At 36.1% G+C, this 23,097-nt stretch overlaps 1 protein-coding gene across 1 annotated transcript; it reads left to right on the top strand.

Moving 5' to 3' along the window:
• LOC124888466 lies at positions 1–656 on the top strand (the record flags this gene model as incomplete). The annotated part of the gene is given in 1 exon segment (XM_047398778.1): positions 1–656. A coding segment is annotated over 1 exon segment (598 nt), but the record flags the coding sequence as incomplete, so codon positions are not given.
• Positions 657–23,097: the final 22,441 nt, after the last annotated feature.

Here is a 23,097-nt window from a genome sequence, read left to right as displayed (position 1 = left end):
GGTGTTTGTTCTCATCGTAGGCCTCTTCTCTATGTTAGATTTTAGCATGTCAAGAACCGCCAATTACTCAAACTCCCAAATCATCAGTATGCACGGAATCCATTTGCAATCAATGGTCATTAACAACTTAAATTCCACGGTAAATTCAACGTTTGTAGCCGGATGCAATGTCATGTTCAACATCACGAACAAACGAGATATGGAGTATTTTTATGATAAGGGAGTGATATGGGTAATTTTCGATGAGAAAATCATGTGGACGTTACCAACAAATGAATTTTATCAAGCAGTCGGAGAGACAACGTTGGTGAATGCATCGGCTATTCCTGCAAAATTGGAGACAGATTTGTATGTACCAGGAGCACTTGCAAGTGATAAGAAATTGCATGAATGGGAAATGTTTAAGGTGAGGTTTGACATATATTATAGGGGTGGCGTAGGAAGAAATGGATTTAATTTAGGTGGATTAAAGTATGTTTGCAATGTCAATATGTCTTTTCGTGATGAGACTACACTTGTTGGTGGACCAAGCGCTTGTATTGGTAGCGTAGAGGATATCACTAGTTGTGACAACTTGTTCTTATGTTCTACAAATTAAAAACAATGCAAGTTGTATGAGCTAGCTCTTGATTTTGATAAAAGATAATATTTTTTTAGTTTTCTTTGTTTTTGTACTCTTAGTTAGGGGTGGGCATGGTACGGTACGGTAACTTCGATTTTTGGTATATAAAAGAACAATACCATTACCATACCAAATTAGTTCGGTATGGTTAGATATTTTAAAATTCGGTTTCGGTATTTTACAGTATGGTAATTCGGTAATCATTCTTTATTTAATTTCTAATTACATACATTCATATAAAAAAACTATAACTTTAAATTTTAAAAACGTCTCAATCATGTTAGGCTAACAACTATATTTGTTAATCAATTACACAAAAATAACATTTCAATCACGATTGAATAGTGCGAGATGCAAACTTTGAACAACAGTACCTAAACTTAAGCATAGTACTCCTAAATAATAAGCTTCCCAAAAAAATTATTTCTGAATAAAAGTTACTTTTGTGTTCAATTGGCAAATGGATGATATATAAATATATTTAATAATCTTAAATATAATATATATATATATATATATATATATATATATATATATGAGTTTTATAAGTTGTTAAAAAACTTCGGTGTGGTATACGATATTTCGGTATTTATTGCATAAATATCAAATACAGTATTAAATACTAAAATAATTTAAAATTTCTACCAAATACCATATCAAATACCATAACATTACACCGCGGTATAAAAAATTTTGGTTTCGGTCTGGTATTCAGTATATACCATACCATGCCCACCCCTACTCATAGTTTTGAGATATTTATTTCTTTCTTAGTTTGTTGCGAGAGAATTGATTTTAATTTATAAGTTTTTTTAAAATTAAATTTCCCAGCTATATGGGGTGTTGTATTTCTTATCAAAGGTTTAAAAATTAGAACACTAGGATATAAACTATCCATCAAAATGAATGAACTACTAGCAAAAACCCACTTATTGCTCATTCAACTTCTATACATGAAGTTACTATAACTAACAAAAAATTTAGCCTTGTCAAATTTTGATCTGATAGACGACACTTATCTCTTATCCACAAAGTAGGGTCCCTTTGCACCATTAGGTAGTTCTAGTTCATATATATAGATATTTCTATCTTGTGAGTTCAATGTCATTTTTGCCAATCGATCCCGATAGCAATGGTTGAACTTGACATTTGCACTACTAAGAGAATTTGATATCTTCTCAATAATCCTGTTGAGTTTGAAGCTATCTGCTTTCATGTTCATAAGCATCTCAATGATAAGCTTGGAGTCCTATTCAATAATTAGGTTGGTGTACCATTTTGTTTGCACTAGTTCATACCAAGCTGCCTTAGCTTCTGCTATATTGTGGATTATGCACTGAGACGATATGGAAAATATCATAACAAGTTGTTCGTTTTCATCTCTGAGTGCCCTTCCAAAATATCCTGCGCCATTTTGATTTTTGAAGCTTCTAACTGTATTAAGTTTAAGGCATCCCAGTTCTAGCTTGCTCCAACATACTATCGATATTCTAGACATTGGTTGCAGTTTCTCTAATTTGTGGTAAAACTTATTCTATGGAAGGGTGAGCTTGTGTAATACCCTGTAAGATTCTAAGCTTGGTTCAGTTTTTAGTGCATGCTTAAGGTTCCAAGACTTGAAATTCTTAACTAAGTGTTGAGGACTTAGTTATTTTCAAGACTCCAAGACTTTACGGATTTTATTTTTGGACTTCTTGACCTCGAGACGTTGGTTTTTGAGTTGAAACATGTTTAGGGATGTTAAAGGTATGTATCAAAAGAGTTTTGGGATTTTCAGATGGGATTTGGGGAGTGTTCGGACAATAGAGGCAGTAAGCCTCTGCGATAGGGCCGCAATGCGTTGGTCATTCCCCTGAAATAGAGTCCGTGGCGCGTCACTTCCATCTTCATAATTTAAGGTGCCAAGGGGTAATTTGGTCCTTTCCCCTCAACCCTCAATGGTCCAAAACACGATTTATGACTTTTATAGGGGCATTATTTGCACATTAACCTCAAAATTACTCACTAAAAACCTTTCCTTTTCCCAAGAACAAAACTCAAGCCTATTCTCTCAAGAACATAAGGATTTAAGTTTTGATTTTAAGATTCCTTCAAGAATTAATTCAATTAACGTATGTGGGGTTTTGAACAAGGTTAATCTTTCACCCCTGTGCCCAGATGTATGATTTTCAAGTTGAATTTACATGTTTTAAGTTAGGGTTTATTCTTAAATCCTTATGTGTTGAAAGCATAGCATTATCATGTGATTTAAGGGACTAAAAAGCATAATAGTTGTACTTACTAATGTTTTAAACAACAAGTTTGATATTTTGTCTTGAATTTTGTTATTTTGATGATAAAGTGTTATTCTCCTAAGTTTAATACATTTCTTTGCTTAAATTTATGTATTATAATCATGTAATAAATTGTCCAATGTTATGAGTCCTTGAACTATAACCTCATATTACTATTTTAAGAGGTGTTATCGTATTTTTGTAATCATTCACTGCTGGCGGGTTATGAATACCTGATGTCTATTTGCTTACTTGCTATTTCAAAATTTTCAAATTGCAAGTTAGTCAGACCATGTTTTCATTACTATGTTCAAGTTCAAGTTGATCCTTGTCAGTATAGTACCATGTTATGTTGAACCTTGAATATCACCACTATCATTCAGTTAGGAGTAGGATTTAGCACCGAGAGGGAAGTATGGGTTCAACATATCATACTTTCCAAAAACTACATGCTCCCATAGGATTTAGGGACTCTCCAAAGAGCGTTTCATATTTTTTCCCAAATTGGGTTCAGTTTAGTGATCACTCCAGTTTAGGTTCCACTCCAATGGCACAGATAGAACAACCCTTCTCAAAGTGGGTCAGACGTTGGACTCTATGGTAATATCTATGGTTTATGTCGGTTACATAATAGCTCCCAAAGTTTCATTCAGTATTGGCCATCTATTTTAGTTCAGTTTTGTTAGACCAAGTAATCAGTTTTCAACATTTATTTAGCCAGTTATACAATCTACACCCGTTATTCAGATAATGCCAGTGTATTAAAATACTTGGTCTTGCATATTTAGTTTTACATGTTCATGTAATTACATTCAGTTTCTGAATGTATTTCAGTTTGTCCTTACCTCGTGTACTAGTACATTCAAAGTACTGATCGCATATTTTTCTCTTGCTTTATGTTGTCTTATAACATAGGTTCAGACACGTAGTTTCTCGATTATCCCTAGACAGCTTAGCTGCTCCCTGCAGCAGTATTAGTGAGTCCTCATCCATCAAGGACGTGCCATGTTATTCCAGTTATTTTAGTATTTCTTTATGTTCAATTCAGTTGGAGTTAGTTAGGGGTTTGTCCCATCAACTCCATAAGTTTAGAGGCTTTCAGACAAGCAGTTTAGTTTTCAGTGTTTATCAGATACTTCAGACATGTCTTTTAAATATTTTTGTATTTAGATTGATAGTACCTTGTTGGTTTATCTTCTACATATGTTATTTTACTTTTATTTCATTTAGTGCTCCTAGCAGGTACAAGAACATAGGTTAGCTTGGGGTCACTTGTGGCCTTAAGCACCGTGTCACGACTAGGGGGTAGCCTCGGGTTGTGACAAAACTTGAAATTAGAGCCTAAGGTTTTAAAGTGTCCTGGGTGTCTAAAAGTCACATTAAGTAGTGTATTGTGCATGGGTGTGAAGTGCACCACACTTATGGACAAGAGTCTACGAGACATTTTAGAAAAGTTGTCATTTTTTCACTATTTATGTCGTGCGAAAGAGCATGAGCTCTATTGAATTTCTCTTTTTGACTCATCCTTCATTTTGTTTATAGATAATGTCTCCAAGAAAAAACAACAGAAGAAGGAACAGGGATCAGCCCACACCATCACCCATTTAGGAAGATCCCCTAAATGACCATATTTATCACGCTGAGTTTAGGGCCGCTTTCATAGCCTTGGCTAATTTTGTAGCTGCTCAGAACAATCAGTAAGTTGATGTCCCAGCTAATCCAGTGTCAAATATAACTATAGTTAGGATTCAGTATTTCACTCGTATAAATCCCCCATTATTTTCTGAATCCAATTCTGAGAATGATCCACATGAGTTTTTGGATATGGTACAGAAGGTGACAGACATCATGAGTATCACTTCGAATGAGAGTGCAGAGTTGGCTGTATATCAGTTATAAAGAGTAGTTCACACCTGGTTTAAGTAGTGGAAGAAAGATAAGGGTGTGAAAGCAGAGCCTATGGAGTGGGAGAAGTTTTCCACGGCTTTCCTAGAAAGGTTCTCCCCACTAGAGTTGATGGAAGATAAAGTTTAGGAGTTTATAAACTTGAAGCAGGGAAGTATGAGCGTGAAGAAGTACTTACTCAATTTCACCCAGTTGGCGAGGTATGCTTCTACTATGGTGACTGATAATAGGTCCAGAATGAGTAAGTTCGTATCTAGTGTATCTGATAGTGTGGTTAAAGAGTGTAGGACCACTAGGTTGATTAAGGAGATGGACCTATCTAGACTCATGGTTCATTCTCAGCAGATTGAGGAGGAGAAACTTAAGGAGAAAGAGAGAGAATAAGAGGGCCATAATAGGTAGTTTTAACTTTTCTTAGCCAAGGTCGAAAGGCAGTAATCATTCTTAGTTCCACTAGGAATTTTCAGCCCCATCTCCATCCTCAGCTAGTGTAAATAGTAGCCTTTCCAACCCGCTCTGCAAAAAGTATGGTAGGAACCATTAGGGTGAATATCAGGAATGCATTAATGTGTGGTTTGGGTATGGCAATGCAGGACACAAGATCAAGGAGTGCCAAGTGGTATACCCGAAAGGAGGTGGTTCACGCTAATAAGGCCAGTCTAATCTTTTATCAGCTCCAGCAGGCCAGTCGTCTCAGCAAGGTGCCACTTCTAGTTCAACCAGTGGGTAGTGCCAGAACAAACTATATGCTCTCTGAACTCATCATGATCAGGAAAGTTCTCCTAATGTGGTTACGGGTATGTTACAAGTCTTCCATCTTCATGTTTATGCATTATTAGATCACGGAGCTTCACTTTTCTTTGTGACTCTTTACATAGCTGTAGACTTTGGTGTCAGTCCAAAAATGTTAGTAGAGCCTTTCTCTGTGTCTACCCCAGTGGGTAAGTCCATTACAACCAGAGAGGTATACAAAAATTGCCCTGTCACCGTGTCTCAGAAAGTTAATTCAGTTGATCTTGTGGAGTTAGAGATGACTAATTTTGATGTCATTCTTGTCATGGATTGGTTCCACTCATGTTATGACTCAGTTGATTGCAGAAATAGAATTGTCTAGTTTTAGTTTCCTAATAACCATTGAATCGAGGGGTAGTACTTCAGTGCTTAAGGGTCAGTTTATTTCCTATCTTAAGGCAAGAAAGATGATATCTAAGGGGTGTATTTACCGTCTCATCCAAGTCAAGGACTAAAAGTTTGAGACTCCGAGTCATGAATCAGTTTCAGTAGTAAGAGAATTTCTAGAAGTATTTCCTAAATATCTTCTCGGGATTTCTCCCGAAAAGGAAATTGACTTCGAAATAGATCTCTTTCCAGATGCCCAGCCTATCTATATTACACCTTACAGAATAGCTCTACTGAGCTTAAAGAATTGAAGGAACAGTTGAAGGATCTCTTAGATAAGGGTTTCATCAGGCCAAGTGTTTCCCCATGGGGTGCTCTAGTACTATTCGTGTGCAAGAAAGACGGTTTTCTCAGTATGTGCATCGACTACCATCAATTGAACAAAGTCACCATCAAGAATAAGTACCCTCTTCCCAAAATTGATGACTTGTTCGACCAACTTCAGGGTGTAAGTTATTTCTCTAAGATAGACCTTAGATCCGTCTACCATCAACTTAGAGTCAGAGAATGTGACATTTCGAAGACAGCCTTCAGAACTTAGAATAGTCACTTCAAATTCTTACTTATGTCTTTAGGACTAATAAATGCCCTTGCAGCTTTCATGGACTTAATGAACCGGGTGTTCAAGTAGTACTTGGACATGTTCGTCATAGTCTTCATTGATGATATCCTTGTTTATTCCCATAGTGAGAATGATCATGTAGACCATTTGAGAATTGTATTACAGACCCTTAGAGATCATAAGCTATTTGCTAAGCTTAGGAAGTATGAATTTTGGTTGAGATCAATAGCTTTTCTTAGCCATATAGTTTTCGGTGATAGCATTCGAGTTGTTCCTCAAAAGACTAAAGTAGTGAGAAACTGGCCAAGAACCGTCTTTCCGTTAGCTATCAAGAGTTTCTTGGGTTTATCTAGCTATTATAGATGGTTTGTTGAAGGGTTTTCTTCTATTGCTTTCCCTATGTCGAGGCTAACCCAAAAGAAGGTTAAATTTTAGTGGTCAGATTCCTGCGAGAAGAGTTTTCAAAAGTTGAAGACTCAACTCATTTTCACTCCAGCCTTAACTTTGCCAGATGGAATTGATGGTTCATAGTTTATTGTGATTCTTTTAGAGTTGGTTTGGTTTGTGTATTGATGTATAGAATCAAGGTCATAGCCTACGCCTCTAGACAAATTAAGCTCCATGAAAAGAATTCTCCGACCCATGATCTTGAGTTGGCAGTAGTTGTTTTTGCCTTAAAAATATGGAGGCACTATTTTTATGGGATTCATGTTGATGTGTTCATGGATCACAAGAGTTTACAATAAGTGTTCACGTAGAAAGACTTAAATCTTCGCTAGAGAAGATGGCTTGAATTGTTGAAAGTCTATGATATGAGTGTGTTATATCATTCGAGCAAGGCCAACGTAGTGGCGGATGCCCTCAGTAGTTTGTCTAAGGGTAGCATTGCCCATGTCGATGTTGTAAGAGAGTTAGTCCGTGAGGTTTATTAACTTGCTAGGTTAGGAGTTCAGTTGGTTTATTCGGCCGAGGAAAGTATAAAATTTCAGAATGGATCAGAATCTTCATTGACTGCCAAAGTAAAAGAAAAGCAAGACAGGGATCCTAGTTTGATTAAGTTGAAGGAGACGGTTAAAGATCATAAGGTGTAGGTTTTCTCCCAAGGGGGAGATGGTGTGCTTCATTGTCAGGGTAGATTATGTGTTTCGTGTGTTGATCGTTTGAGATGACGAATATTAACAGAAGTGCATGGTGTGCGGTATTCTATTCACCCCGGAGCCACTAAGATGTATCGTGATTTGAAGAAATAAGTTTTTTTAATAAAGGATTTAGCCTTAAAGAAATAATTTTGAAACAAGCTTGTTGGTAAAGTTAGAAAGACTTAATGATCTAAAATCTTCAAAACTGCTAGGAGTGTCAGTTTTTGGAATCAAGACAAGACGTGTGGGACAAAAACCTAGTACGCTTCTTTCCTTTAAGAAATTTTGAACACAGGCTGTAACATCATTTTTCTGATGTCTTAAGAACTTTGAAAGAATATACCATTATAAACATCTGAATCTGCAGCATTTAAGGCGCTAAGAATGAAAACAACCTCTTGTACCTCCAATTCATCAAGTGTCTGGTACATCTTGTCATTATCATGTAAGAAAATAATGAAAATAATGTTAAGGATGCAATAAAAAATATTAGATTTGATAGGAGGGGGTGCGAGATTAAACAAGTGTTGAAATTCTTGGTGGCATCCCTTGAGATTTTTTCATATCCGCTGATCTAATTACCCCTACTATTCTTGATTCTGACAAAACCTACTTTCTTCTCTTCTTACTCTAAATACTGTGAAATTTCTAGTATTATGATCTCCCTCTTCAAACCAATTACATTGAGATTCTTGAATGAGGATGGATTTTATTGATAAGTTTGTTCGATCCCCAATTGACCAACCATTATATTCTTTGTATCATTTTTGGATAAGACTTAACTTCTGCAAATATTTTACACCATTACTTCAAGTCTTCAACTTACTGTTCAATATAAATAGCTTCTGCAGCTATTACGTAAGAAAAAAATACACCCCCATTACTATATTCATATCCATATGATATATATGTTTTAGATCTTTTGTTTCTCACTTTCAGAATTTTAATATTATTATTCACCTTTTTTCATTTTTATCTTTTTTTTCTTTTCATTTTTTCAAAAAATCTTTGCAAATTTATAATTATATATTGGTTTGAATTCTTAACAAACACAAATTCTTTTTTTTTTCTTTTCTTGATTGCTGCAACAGACATTCTTTTGTTAATTAAAATTCTTTTTGGATTAAGCTAAAACTTAGACAAACACTTATTAAATTTATTTGACGAATGCACTTAACTAAAATAATATAGTAAAAATGAGAATTCTATTTTATATAGTTTCATTTTGTCTTTCTATCTCTGTATTTTAATTGAAGATCTTCTTCTTTATGCTTCAAACTAAAATCTTGATTTGAGCATGAAGTGCAGTCCAATGATTTTAGAAATAACTACATAACTAAGAAAAGATATCTAGTAAAACTACTCAACCACATGATAGTTTAAAAAATTTACATATTCTCGCTTGTCACTCTTTTCTTTTTTAAAAAATCTACTCAGTCAAATTTGTTTCTTTTTCAATGACTTTGGATTATCAGCCCTGTGTACATAAGCACAACCAACTGGTCTTTTTCGACTCTAATTTTAAATTTATACCTGTTGCGAACGTCTTCCATGTTGTCGTTGAGAATTCGGTAAGCTCTCTTTTAATTTTAGTGAAGCATTGGAACTTCTGTGTTTGAGCCCTATGGTAAAATCTTCTGCTATCCAGTCATCTGGAATTGGAGGCAGCAACATCATTTTTCTTTGAAATCATGTGACAAATTCCCAAAGAAGCTCATTGTCTCCTTAAGCAATTTTGGATTTTTCTTATTTGTACCTTTTTTGTCCTCGACGTGTGCTTGTACAAAAGAATCTTCAAGATGTTTTCAAGATTTGATGAAATACTTGGGTTACATGGAATACCATGTCATGGCCCTATTTTTCAAGGGTCTCTGAGTTCTTTAAGGAGAACTAATTCCACCTTTCCCAATTGCATATCATTACTTATTATTGTGCATGTACAAGTGTTGTGCCATGATTTCATCGCACTTCTGATGCTTAAAACTAAAATATATGCAAGTACTTCGGTACGTTTTGATAGATATGATGTATTTTTATGTCTATATTGTAGGAAATTAGGTTTTAGAGCTTAAAATAAGTAAAAAAGTTGAAGGCTGTAGAAAACCTCACCTACGAGACCACCTACATGGCATGAGGGTACCACTTAGGCCATAGTGGGTGACCTCGTGCGTCTCAAAGATGGGAAGTTTAGAGAAGCTGCAAATTTAAATTTAGTCTTATATTGACGAGAGTCTAGATATGCCACGTAAGTGCTACTTATACCCATCGTAAGTGTCTTTGCAAGTATCAAAAGAGAAACATCTGAGAACCTAAAATTTGAAGCTTGTATTTGATAGTTACGATGAGGCTACCTACGGGCCGTAAGTATAACTTATGCCTCATAGGTGTCTTCGTAGGTGGAAATTTTATAGAATTCTGAAGATTGAAGAGTTTAGGCCACTTACGACACCAACCTACGGGGCGTGGGTAGTACCTACGACCTGTAAGTGGGTTCGTAAGTGACCACCGACCCCGTTTTTCCTATTTGTTTTGGTTAGAATTTTTAGGGTTTTATGTACTGTATAAATACATTTTGGAAATTTTTGTACTAGTTTGCACACTACATACATTCACAAATATATATTGTTTTCAAGATTTGATTTTGGATCTTGAGAGCCTTTGTTCTTGGTTTTACGGCTGAGTATTAATTTGAGATTATTGGTTTTGTTCCTAAATTATTGTGATATTCATCTTATGCTTCCTTTATTGAAATCCATGGATGTTTTTGCAAGCATGAGTGGCTAAACCACCTAACTAGGGTTGTGGAAACCCTGGTGGAATAACGAAGTAGAGAAAGTGCAACGTTGGTCTTGATCAATATTCTTGCATGTATTGTGATCGTCTTTGGTTTAATTATTTTCTTAGCAGTGTCCAGTATTAAAAACCTGATTGTATTCACCAGTTACTTCATAAAAGAAGTAGAGATTAGGAAAAAAAGATCGCGATAGTAATTTGAGGCTGCAAACCCGTATCTAATTAACTTGACACTCAAAAGGTAATAGTTAATCTGGGAAATATGATATGGGTTAGTAATACAAAACTCTGAGACTAAAAGGTAAAGAGTGAAATTCACTAAAGGCGTTCACAAGATGGTTAGTGATACATAACTTATTAGATTCTGGATGCAAGATATTAGGATAGTTCAATAGAGTACGATAAATCTATGGAGTTAAGAAGTCAGGGGAAACGCAGTCCTAGTATTCAACTCGTATTGATCTCAACCAAAGCAACCAAGATTTGTTCTTTTTGATATTGTTCACATGAAAATTCCCCCATTCACTTTCCTGCATTTTTGGGCTATTTCAAAAAATTTATGAGAGATATTTGACCTATTACTTATAAGTTCGACCCCAACCTCCGTTGGGTTACTATATTTCACATCGATCGCATTATATTTATTGGAGGTGTAGTTTTGGAAGACATAAAATTTTGGCATCATTTTCAAAAAATATTGTTACGTATTTATTGATAGAGTTTGTTAAGTTTGTTAGGCTTTACTTTTCTGTTCTTCTTGGGGCATACGCCGGTGTATGCCCAGTACTAGGAGTTAAGCCAATTCCTTGATCCTACTTGATCCAAAGCTTTAAAGAACCCTATGACAGAATTGTTAGATGTTGGAACGCGGTCATAAAGCTCATCATGAGGGGCTTTGAGATGATCCACTTGAATTGCCTCCCCCATCTTTGCATTAAGTAGGAAATAGCAATGTAAACCACTGCATGGCTATTAGCAGAAAAAAATGCGAGGATGGATAATGAGGCTACCCGTCATGCAGTTCTAGCGAAGAAGCATAAATAGAAAGATAATCACTAATCAGAACTTGATAGAGCTAGAAGAGATAGAGCTCCCGTACTCCCAGCTTATCAGTATGTTCGAAGAATATGGTGATCCAGAGGAAGACCTGGGGTACGTTAAGCCCATGAGATATGAGCTATCATTCCTTTTTACTTACCCCTAGGGACGAAGTTTGATATCACAAGTGCCATGATTCAGTAGCTAAATTTGAAGGGTGTCTTTGAAGGTTTGCCAACTGATGATGCAAATATACACATCATAAATTTTATTGGAATTTGTACTTCATATAATATACTTGGAGTGAGTCAGGAAGTGTCAAGACTCAGGTTTTTTCTATTCTTCTCTCTAACTGGTAAAGTGATATTATTGTTAGGGGAACTACCTCATGGGTTCATTACTTCTTGGAACAAGTTATGGAATCAGTTCTTAGACCAATTTTTCCCTTCAACCAGAATGCTACAATTGATAAATGGGATCTTTAATTTCAAGCAATTGCATTCTTCCATTTAAGAAGAAGTTGATGATAGTGCCTAATCACAGAACTTTGGGGAGAAATTTTCTATCATGCACTGAATACCAGTTCCAAAGCCATTGCAGATGCTATTATGGGTGGAGCTTTCATGAGACTGCATTGGGAGACAACATTGAAAATCTTAGATCAAATCTCTCTTACAACCGATGGTGGCATACTCGAAAGGCAGACAAATGTGCTGAACTTATGCCATTGTGAATTCCAGTGAGCAAGGAATCATAGATTATACTTTGGATTAAGAAGTTTCACAAGAGATAACGGAGATTGGGTTACTAACTAAGTAATTCAAAACTATGAATTCCGAAAAGGTGAATGTTATGGGTCCACAAGGTAAAACACCTTAGTTGTATGACTCTGATGTTGAAGAAGAGGTAAAGTATCTAAATAGAGATTTGGCCAATTTCCAAGCCATGGGCCAAGATTTTTCTCAAGACCTTTGGAACTCGAGGCAAAGTAAACAAGGGAGAAACTAGTATGGGAACAAATATATGGATCAGAGCATAGAAAAAGACAGTGACTAATGACATAAGGATGATTATAAGGAGAAGAGTGGTGCATATGTTCCACCTAGGAACCATGACACTGAGTCAAGGATGGAGGCGTTTCTCACTAAACTTGTAAAGGGGCCACAAAGTCAAGAAAGTTGCCTTAAGGAGATTAAGGCAGATATTTCAGGTTTGAGCCAGAAAGTGGAATTGGATGCCACAACAATCATGCAGCTTGAGCAATAATTTGGTCAAATATCGATGACCTTGAATCAACATCAACTAGACACTCTTTTGAGCAATACTGTGTAGAATCTAAAGAATGACAATCTTTGTCTTCACATCTAGTAAGGCTAACATTTACCCCCATACTTGTAGTTGATGAAGTTTGGGATAATGTTGCTATTATTGAGGATGCACCCAAAGAGAAAGCTAAAAAGTTGGTGACTAGTGGTGACATCACAAAAATTAACGGGTGTTTATAGAAAAGATGTGAAGGATAAAGTCAAGGGGAAGGAAGTCGAGTATGTATTAAAGACCATTCCATGAACTCCTCCACATTTTTCCCAGAGATTAAGGAAGAAGCAAGAAGAAGGGAAGTATCAGAAGTTCATGTTGATGTTTAAGGAACTATCTGTTAATATTCCTTTTGTAGAAGCATTAAAGCAGATAACAGGCTATGGGAAGTTCATGAAGTATTTGGTTACTAAGAAGCGGATGGTGAATTTTAGGCCTGCTGATAATATGCACCATTGTAGTGCTATTTCTTATCGATCTTTAGTAGAGAAGAAGGAGGACCCATGAGCCTTTACTATTCCTTGTACTATTGGATACTTTAACTTTTCGTGAGCTTTATGTGATTTGGAAGCTAGTATCAATTTGATGCCGTTGGTGGTGTACAAGAAGTTGGGGTTGGGGGCACCTAAACTGATATCGATAAGGTTATTGATGACTGACTGCACTGTGAAGATACCGGCTGACGTATAACGTGATGTGTTGGTAAAGGTATCGTCCATTATAGTTACAGCTGACTTTGTGATCCTTGACTGTAAGGTGGACTTCGAAGTCCCTATTATCTTAGGAAGGCTCTTCCTAGCTATGTGTAGGGCATTGCATTACATAGAGATGGGGCAGTTGAAGTTCAGAATCTATGATAAATAGGCAACTTTCAATATGTGTCAGTCGATGTGACAACCAAAGGATATGTGGGTGGTGTCTGTGATAGACACTATGGATGATGATGCATTAAATGTCCCTATTGAGGAAAGACTTAGGACTGAGGAACTAGCAACAGTTATTATGAACTTCAATAGTGATGATATTGATGACTATGATGAGATGGTAAGTGCACTATATAATAGTGGCATTAATTCTTATGCTCTAAAGAAGTTGGATCTTGACTTGAAAAATAGTGCTACTTCACCAACTCAACCATATATTGAGGAACCACCGGTCTTGTAATTGAAGGCTCTCCCATCTCACTTGCTGTCATGACCCGATTTACGAGTCATGATGTCACCTACTAAATCCAATTAGTAGGTGAGCCAAACCATAACCTGGAGCTAATACAATGTGTTAATTCGGTGCAAATTCCCTACATAGGTGAATTTCAGGAACATAATTTGTAAATAGATTAATATTCGACATTGATGAAAATTGTCAGTACAAGATACCATTCCATAACCTAGTAGAGCTAGTATAAGAGCATTTAATAGTATTACAACTTAAAGAATTAGATTAGTCAATAACATCTATCTCGATAACCAAATACTGTATATAAATATAGAGGGAAATGGGATACTTGAACTCCAAGAGCTTACCCTATCTCCAAAAATATCAACACACCACGATCAATGATCAATGGCGACAACTAGTACTTGAATTTATTCAAATATGGTATAGAATTATAGTTTGAGTACCAAAACAACGGGTACTCAGTAGGCATCATTGACTGGCTGAGCTGAATCATGATATAAGTATGATAAAATACAAGAAACATAACTAAGTCAAGGTATAGAAACCATCCTGAACCAACTCCGACATAGCTGTGCAAAAATAAGTAAATAAATTGGTATAACAACATAATGTAACATAAAACATCAACACATGCAATCATAATTCAAAATTGGCTCTCATGCCAATTGGTGTGGAAAAGAAATAACTCATCACAGACTCCTATACGCTTGGAGGGTGCACTCAAAAATATAATACAACAACCATTCATCGCTTACAAATAACCAACTCATTATTGAACCATCATTTCACCATTTACCAACATAGCAACCTTATTATCATTTACACACTAGTCCATTAATCAACTATCCCTCTCTTATCACTAGGTCAATTATTAGCTAGTCATTGTATATCCACTAGTCATCATTTATCAACTTAGAATAATTTGTCAATTAGCAAATTTACCACTAGAGTCCATTTATGTCATGCCATAAGAATTTTCTCATATTCCAACTTATCCAAATTGCTATATTCAATCTCACACCCGATATCATTAATAATAAAAGTATGTCATCAAATCATAATATGCATATCCAGACTCAAACCATTAAATATAATCAATGTCCAAGCTTGAATTGGTAAAAATTCAATAGCCGAACTTGAACCGATAAATAATAAATAGTCAAAATCGAATTTGTAAATAATCAATAGTGTCGTAATTATCCTTCGAACTCTAATAGGGTATATAATCAATAGCGTAATCATCTTCTAGATTCAAACCGAATATATATACATACATATATATATGTGTGTGTATATACATAATCAACATCATGAATAACATCATCAATAGCATAAATAATAGCATGATCAATAGGCGTCAACCCTTAAATTAACTAACATAACCATCAAGTATTAAGATTCCTCAATATTGCCTCAATACACATTTCCAAGAGTTAAGTGAAAAAGTTAGCAAAAACTAACATGTGTCCTAGCCTAAAGTCAGTTAAGAGTCTACTTCTTATCCTTGAGTTTTGTATTTTAAAAATTCTACCCTAACTAGTCTTAAGGTATCTAAATCTACTTTTAGATGTTAAAAAAGCCATAATCAGCCTTAGGTAGAGGTCCTTTCTAAACATATTAACTAAGTCCAAAAGAAACTAAGGCAAACTTTATTAGTGTAAGCAACTAAGGACAATCTTACCCTAAGCATGGGTGACTAGAGAACTTTTACTTAATCTTAAGTGATCTAACGCATTATCATGACAAAACATGGGTAATAGAGTCCAATTCACCTAAGGCACAAGTAGCCAAGTTAAATGTTTAACTCTACAATTTAAAAATGGCCTAAACGGTTCGACTAATCCAAGTATTACATTTCATCATTAAAAAAAACTAAAACCCATCCCAAATATAAGAAAATATCATAAGAACACTAGTAGATATCTCAATCTAACAATGGATAAACCTAGCCTACCCTGACGTCGAAGAAAACTCAACGAACTGCTAAACCATCACTTTTCTCTTTCGAGAAGCCTCCTCAAGATACCAAACTATCATAAGCACATTATACTCATAAATAATAGAATAATAATAGCCATATTTCACCATTGTGCTTTAGGTCAAAAAATCACATCAAAACCCCATGTGGATCCCACTTATGAAAATCATATTTTTAAACCAACTCAATATTCTTACAAGCTCAAGGAATGATTACCCTAAAAAATGGGTGAAAATAAAGCTAATTATGGCTAAAATCAATCCCTAATGGTTTTGTGGTTTTGAGCAATAAATCAAGAAATTTCACCAAGAAATGGGTGAATTCTTACCTCAAATAGAAAGATAATCGCGAAAATAGATGTTAATCTAGCTTACCAATCACCAACAAGCTTTGAATCCCCTCTATCTTACTATTTAGGGATTTTATCTCTTAAGAGCGTTATGAAGAATGGCCAAAATTCATGGAGAAATAGTCATTTTATACCCTGTCCAAGCTCTTAGCAGTCGCTATCGTGACTTGAGGCCTCACAATCGCACAATTATTCGTTTGCCACACAAATCGCAATCATGACTCTCCTTCACAATTTTACATCTCCTCTACCAAATGAGTCACGATTGCGGTCCAAAGTGCTGCTTTGTGGTGTTCCAGAAAACTTAGTGCACCTGATTTTCCAAGTCCAAAAAGGGACTAGACCGAGTGCTAGAGATTTGTTCGGAACCCCATATATACAAATTAACTATGTAACCACACCAAATTCAATGTTTCGGATGCACTGTTACACCTGAATTTTCCATCCGATGTGGTTTCAACCAAATGTTGACCCCACACCCATATTTAATTTTCTTAACTTTTCGACCAATAGGTCAAAATAAGCCTAGGTGCTTTAGGACTCTAATGAAAGGTTCACCTATCCTAAAATCAATATTCCAAAGTTGTTGGTATTGTTAGAATTTGCATTTAAGGTCATTTTACTCAAATTTTTGCCCGATGTCCATTGGAACCAGCGAAGACTTCAAAATAGAAAAATGGCTATAAAAACCAAATGAACTGTCCGGTAACCAAGCTGTCTATTCCAATAAGTAATAAATAAATTGGGGCAGCAATAGAGAAAATTTAATAATTAAAATAAGTGGAAATACAAAAAATAACCTGAAGGGTCATTACATTTGCAATATGCATTTTTGGGGCCAACAATTCCTTATCGATTATTATTGCTACTGATTTATTGGATTCACAGGTAGAGAAATTAATTTAAGTCTTGCATAGATTTAAGAGGAATATAATATAAACTATTGCAGACATTATGGGAATTTCACCCGAGCTTTGTACTCATAAAATTTAGCTTGAATCAGAATATATTCCCAGCATTGAACACCAGCGTCGATTGAATCCTCTTGTACATAAGTTAATCAAGAAAGAAATCATAAAGTGGTTAGATGTGGAAGGGGTTTACCCCATAAAAGACAACAATTATATTAGCGCAGTTTAATGTATACCTAAGAAGAGTGGGGCCACTGTGGTCCCAAGCGAGAAGAATGAGTTAGTGCCCATGACACCAGTTACTTGATTGAGAGTGTACATGGATTCCTAGAAGTTGAACACATGGACACAAACGAACCATTTTCCGATGCCGTTCATTGATCAGATGCTAAATAGACTTACAGTCAGGGGTTGGTATTATTTTCTTGCTGGGTATTCAGGGTACAATCAAATTTTAATTGCCCCTGAAGACCAATAAAATACTACTCTTACTTGCGCATATGGTACTTTTGCATTCAAGAGGATGTCATTCAAAAAATGCAATGCTCTTAGGATCTTTCTGTAACATCCCAAAACTACCCCCTAGTCGTCACACGGTGCTTACGGTCCCGAGGGACCACAAGCTAACCTATGAGCTAGTACCTACTGTGAGCACTGAATAATATAATCATGAATGTGGAAGAATAACTAAAATGCCATAAGGTTTTAATAATGATACGACTACTGAATTATGAATCTGGTAACTGAAATCTGAATAATCTGAATTGCAAACTGTAGTGTTTGAAAAGCCTCTAAACTGAATACTGTGAGTTGATGGGACTGCCCCTAACTAACTCTACTAACTACTGAGATAAAGGCATAAAGTAACATAATCTGTCCTCAGATGAGGACTCATCATTGCTACTGTACTGCTAATGATCTGAGGGACTAAGTGTGATCTGGGAACTAAGCGTCAACACCTATGATATAATACATTATAGCGCAAAAGAAAGGTATGCGATCAACACTTTAAATGTACTGGTATGCTAAATGAGGTAGGCTAAACTATATAGTTTCATGAACAGAACTAATAATTAACTGAATATGCATGTAAAACAGGGAGTACTCAGTAGAGAACAAGGACTCTATAGATACTGAAAAGATAATGGTACTTGTTCTGCATATTTGGCTCTGCTTCCCAAGTGGCTCCCTCAACGGACTGATTCCCCCAAAGAAATTTGACCAGTGGAACTTCTTTGTTCCTTAGTCTACGAATATGATGATCATGAATTTCGACTGGGACTTCTTTAAAGGAAATACTTTTCTGAATATCTACACTTTATAAGGGAACAACTATGGCCGGATCACCAATACACTTTTTCAATAATAAGACATAGAACACTGGGTTTACTGAGGGTAAATCTGAAACCAACTTAAGCTCATAAGCTACCTTTCTGAAATGACTAAGAATTCTGAAAGGACTGACAAATCGAGGACTGAGTTTCCCTTTCTTGTTGAATCTCTTCACTCCTTTCATGGGTGAGATTTTCAAGTACATGAAGTCACCAACCTCAGACTGGAGATCCTTTCTCCTCATATCTACATACGATTTCTATTGGATCTGGGAAGCCCTAAGGCTTTATCTGATCAACAGAACCTTTTCTAACATATCAAATACTAAGTCAAGCCCTACTACTTCATCCTCATCTACTTCAAACCAACCAATTAGAGATCTACATCTCCTTCCATAGAGAGCCTCAAATGAAGCCATACAAATACTGAAATAATAGCTATTATTGTATGCGAATTCAATCAAAGAAAAATGGTAATCCTAACTACCCTTGAAATCAACAACGCATACTCTCTGCATATCCTCAAGAGTCTGAATGGTTCTTTCTTCTTATCTATTTATCTGAGGGTGGAAATCTGTACTGAGGTGGACTTGGGTACTAAGACCCTTTTAGAATGCTTTCTAGAAATAAGAGGTAAACTGGGTTCCTCTATCTGAGATGATATAACCAACTCTCTGAGATAGATTTTGGCATAGTCCTTAGCTGAATAAGAAGTATGGACTGGCAAGAAATGAGTTGATTTGGTCATCCTATCAATGATAACGCAAATAAAATTATGCTGATGATGGGTACATGGCTAACCTATCACAAAGTCCATGTTTACTTCCTTCTATTTCCACATGGGAATATTGAACTCCTGCATGGACCCACTAGGATTCTAGTGCTCAATCTTAACTTGCCGGCATATAGAATAATTAGATACAAACTGTGCAATATCTCTCTTCATACCACTCTACTAATAGATCTCACACAAATTGCGATACATATTAGTGGCCCCTGGATGAATAGAATAACATACACCATGGGCTTCTGTAAGAATTCGTAGACTCAAATCATCTACACCAGACACACATAATCTACCCTGACAATGCAAAACACCATCTCCCCCTTAGGATAAAATCTCCACCTTTTGATCTTTAACTGATTCCTTTAACTTAACTAGACTGGGATCTCTATCCTGCTTTCCCTTTATCTTGGAAACTAGAGATTATTTGGTGCTAATATGTACCTACACACTACCCTCTACTGAGTCGACTAAGCGGACACCTAGTCAGGCAAGCTGATGAATTTCTCGAGTTAACTTCTTCTTACCATCCTTAACATGAGCAACACTACCCATAGACAATCTACTGAGAGCATCAGCCACTACATTGACCTTACCTGGATGATACAGAACACTCATGTCATAATCCTTCAATAACTCCAACCACCTTCTCTGATGTAGATTCAAATCTTTCTGAGAGAACCCTTACTGAAGGCTTTTGTGATTAGTGAACATATCTACATACACCCCATACAAGTAATGCCTCAAAGTCTTTAAGGCAAACACTATTGCTGCTAACTCAAGATCATGAGTAGGGTAATTCTTCTCATGGGATTTAAGCTGTCTGGAGGCATAGGCTACGATCTTACCTCTCTGCATAAGGACACAACCCAAACCTACTCTAGATATATCACAGTACACAACAAAACCATTTGAACCATCTGGTAGAGTATGAACTGGGGCTGAGGTGTGTCAAGTCTTCAACTCATGAAAACTCTTTTTGCAGGAATCTGACCACTGAAAATTAACTTTCTTTTGAGTCAATTTAGACACAGGGGATGCAATAGAAGAAAACCCTTTAACAAATCAATGGTAATAGCTAGATAAACCCAAGAAACTCCTAATATCTGATGAAGAGATGGGTCTAGGCTAGTTTTTTATCGCCTCGGTCTTTTGAGAATCAACTCTAATGCCATCACCAGAAATAATATGGCCAAGGAAAGCTACTGATCTTAGCTAGAATTTACACTTACTGAATTTAGCGAACAACTAATGGGATCTAAGAGTGCAACACTTTTCTAAGATGGTCTGTATGATCGTCTTTACTATGGGAGGTAACAAAGATGTCATCAATGAAGACTATGAAGAACATGTCCAAGTACTGCTTGAACACTTGATTTATCAAGTCCAAGAAGGCTGCTGGGGAATTTTTAAGACCAAAAGACATGACTAGAAATTCAAAGTGACCATACCGGGTTCGAAAAGCTATTTTCAGAATGTTACATTCTTTGACTCTAAGTTGATAATAACTTGATCCGAGGTCTATCTTTGAAAAATAGATGAAACCCTGAAGTTGGTCAAACAAGTCATCAATTCTAGGAAGTAGATATTTATTCTTGACTGTGACCTTGTTCAACTGACGGTATTCAATATACATTCTGAGAAACCATCTTCTTACGCATGAATAGAATAGGTGTGCCCCATGGGGAGACGCTGGGTCTGATGAATCCTTTATCTAAGAGATCCTTCAACTGTTCTTTCAGTTTTTTGCATTTAGTTGGAGACATTCAATATTGCAAGAATAGATATAGGCTGAGTATCTGGGAGAAGGTCTATTCCAAAGTCGATTTACCTTTTGGGAGAAACTCCAGGATGATCTTCAACAAATACATCTGAGAATTCATTTACTACTGGAACTGACTCAATAGTTGAAGTTTTTGAGTTAGAGTTTTTGACTTGCACAAGATGGTAAATACATTTCTTCGATATCATCTTTCTGGCTCTAAGGTACGATATCAACTGACCCCTAAGAGTTGTAGTACTACCTCTCCATTCAAGGACTAGTTTATTCGGGAATTGAAAATAAACTATTCTATTTCTATAGTCAACTGAGGCATAGAATGAGTAGAGCCAATCCATGCCAAGAATGATGTCAAAATATATTATCTATAACTCTATGAGATCTACTGAGGTAACTTTCTGAAATATTATGACCAGATAGTTTGTGTATACCTATCTGGATACAATGGAAACACCTACTGGGGTAGAAAATAAAAAGGGCTCTGCTAGAGTTTCGGGACTTACTCTGAAGTTGACAGCTATATATAGAGTTACAAAAGAAAGAGAAGCTCTAAGGTTTAATAAAGCATAAACATGTAAGTGAAAGACTTGCGACGTACTAGTAACTATGTCTGGAGAATTTTCTTGATCTTGGTGGGACTGAAAAGTATATAATATATTTGAACACTGACCACTGGTAAAACTGGAAGCAACACCCTACTGAGTCGGGCGACTGGATGGAATGGATGACTGATGGGACTGGCCCTGTTGGTGCACATCCCTACCCTTCTGAGAAACTACCCGACACTTCTGAATATAATAGCCTGGCTTTCCACACCTGAAGCACACATCACTACCTGCTTTACACTCACCCTGATGGTGTCTTCCATATTTCTAACATAGAGGATTTGTACAAGAACAACTAACACTGACCTAGGACTTAGATCCTGATTTGGGTATTGGAACATTGGCAGAAGAGAGTGATGGGGCTGAAGACCTCTGATAAAAATAAGGACAATTACCACCTTTTGACTTTGGCTGATTGAAATTAAAACTACCCATCATAGCCCTCTTATTTCCCCGCTCGCTCTCTTTAATCTTTTGGTCCTCTATCTATTGAGCATAGACTATCAGTATAAAGTCCATCTCACTAATCAACATTGTAGTCTCGAGGGATCACCAGCTAACCCATGAGCTGGTACCTGCTATGAGCACTAAATAATATAGTCATGAATACGAAAGAATAATTGAAATGCCATAAGGTTTTAATAATGATACGACTACTGAATTATGAATCTGGCATAATACTGAAATCTGAATAATCTGAATAGCTAACTGTAGTATTTGAAAAACCTCTAATTTGAATACTGTGAGTTAATAGGACAGACCCTAACTAACTCTACTAACTACTGAGATAAAGACATGAAGTAATATAATTTGTCCTTGGATGATAAGGACTCACCACTGCTACTTTACTACTGATGATCTGAGAGACTAAGTGCGATCGGGGAACTGAGCGTCAACACCTATGACATAATACATCATAGCACAAAAAAAGGTATAAAATCAATAATTTGAATATATTGGTATGCTAAATGAGGTGGGATGAACCGCATGGTTTCATGAATAAAACTAATAATTAACTGAATATGCATGAAAAATATGGAGTACTGAGTAGAGAACATGGAATCTGTAGATACTGAAAATGCATGAAGATTTGTAAATACTGAGGATGCATGACCAAGAAAATAAGAAAAACTAAGTAAAATTTACAAACTAAAATTTGTATGCTTTGGTCAAACAACACTAAGACTGAAAACTAAGCTGGGACTGTAACTGAGACTATATTTGAGATTGTATTTGAGACTGTGTCTTAGACTTGGGAGGTATCATCTAACTGATATTCCCCAATTTTAGCTAATCAGGGTCCAACCTGTAACCCCAGTTAGAATAGTGTTAATACCATACCACGGGTACCA

The sequence above is a fragment of the Capsicum annuum genome, chromosome 11 (genome assembly GCF_002878395.1).
Source record: "Capsicum annuum cultivar UCD-10X-F1 chromosome 11, UCD10Xv1.1, whole genome shotgun sequence".
In the NCBI taxonomy this organism is placed as follows: Eukaryota; Viridiplantae; Streptophyta; class Magnoliopsida; order Solanales; family Solanaceae; genus Capsicum; species Capsicum annuum.
This window is presented reverse-complemented; position numbering and strand designations above follow the sequence as displayed.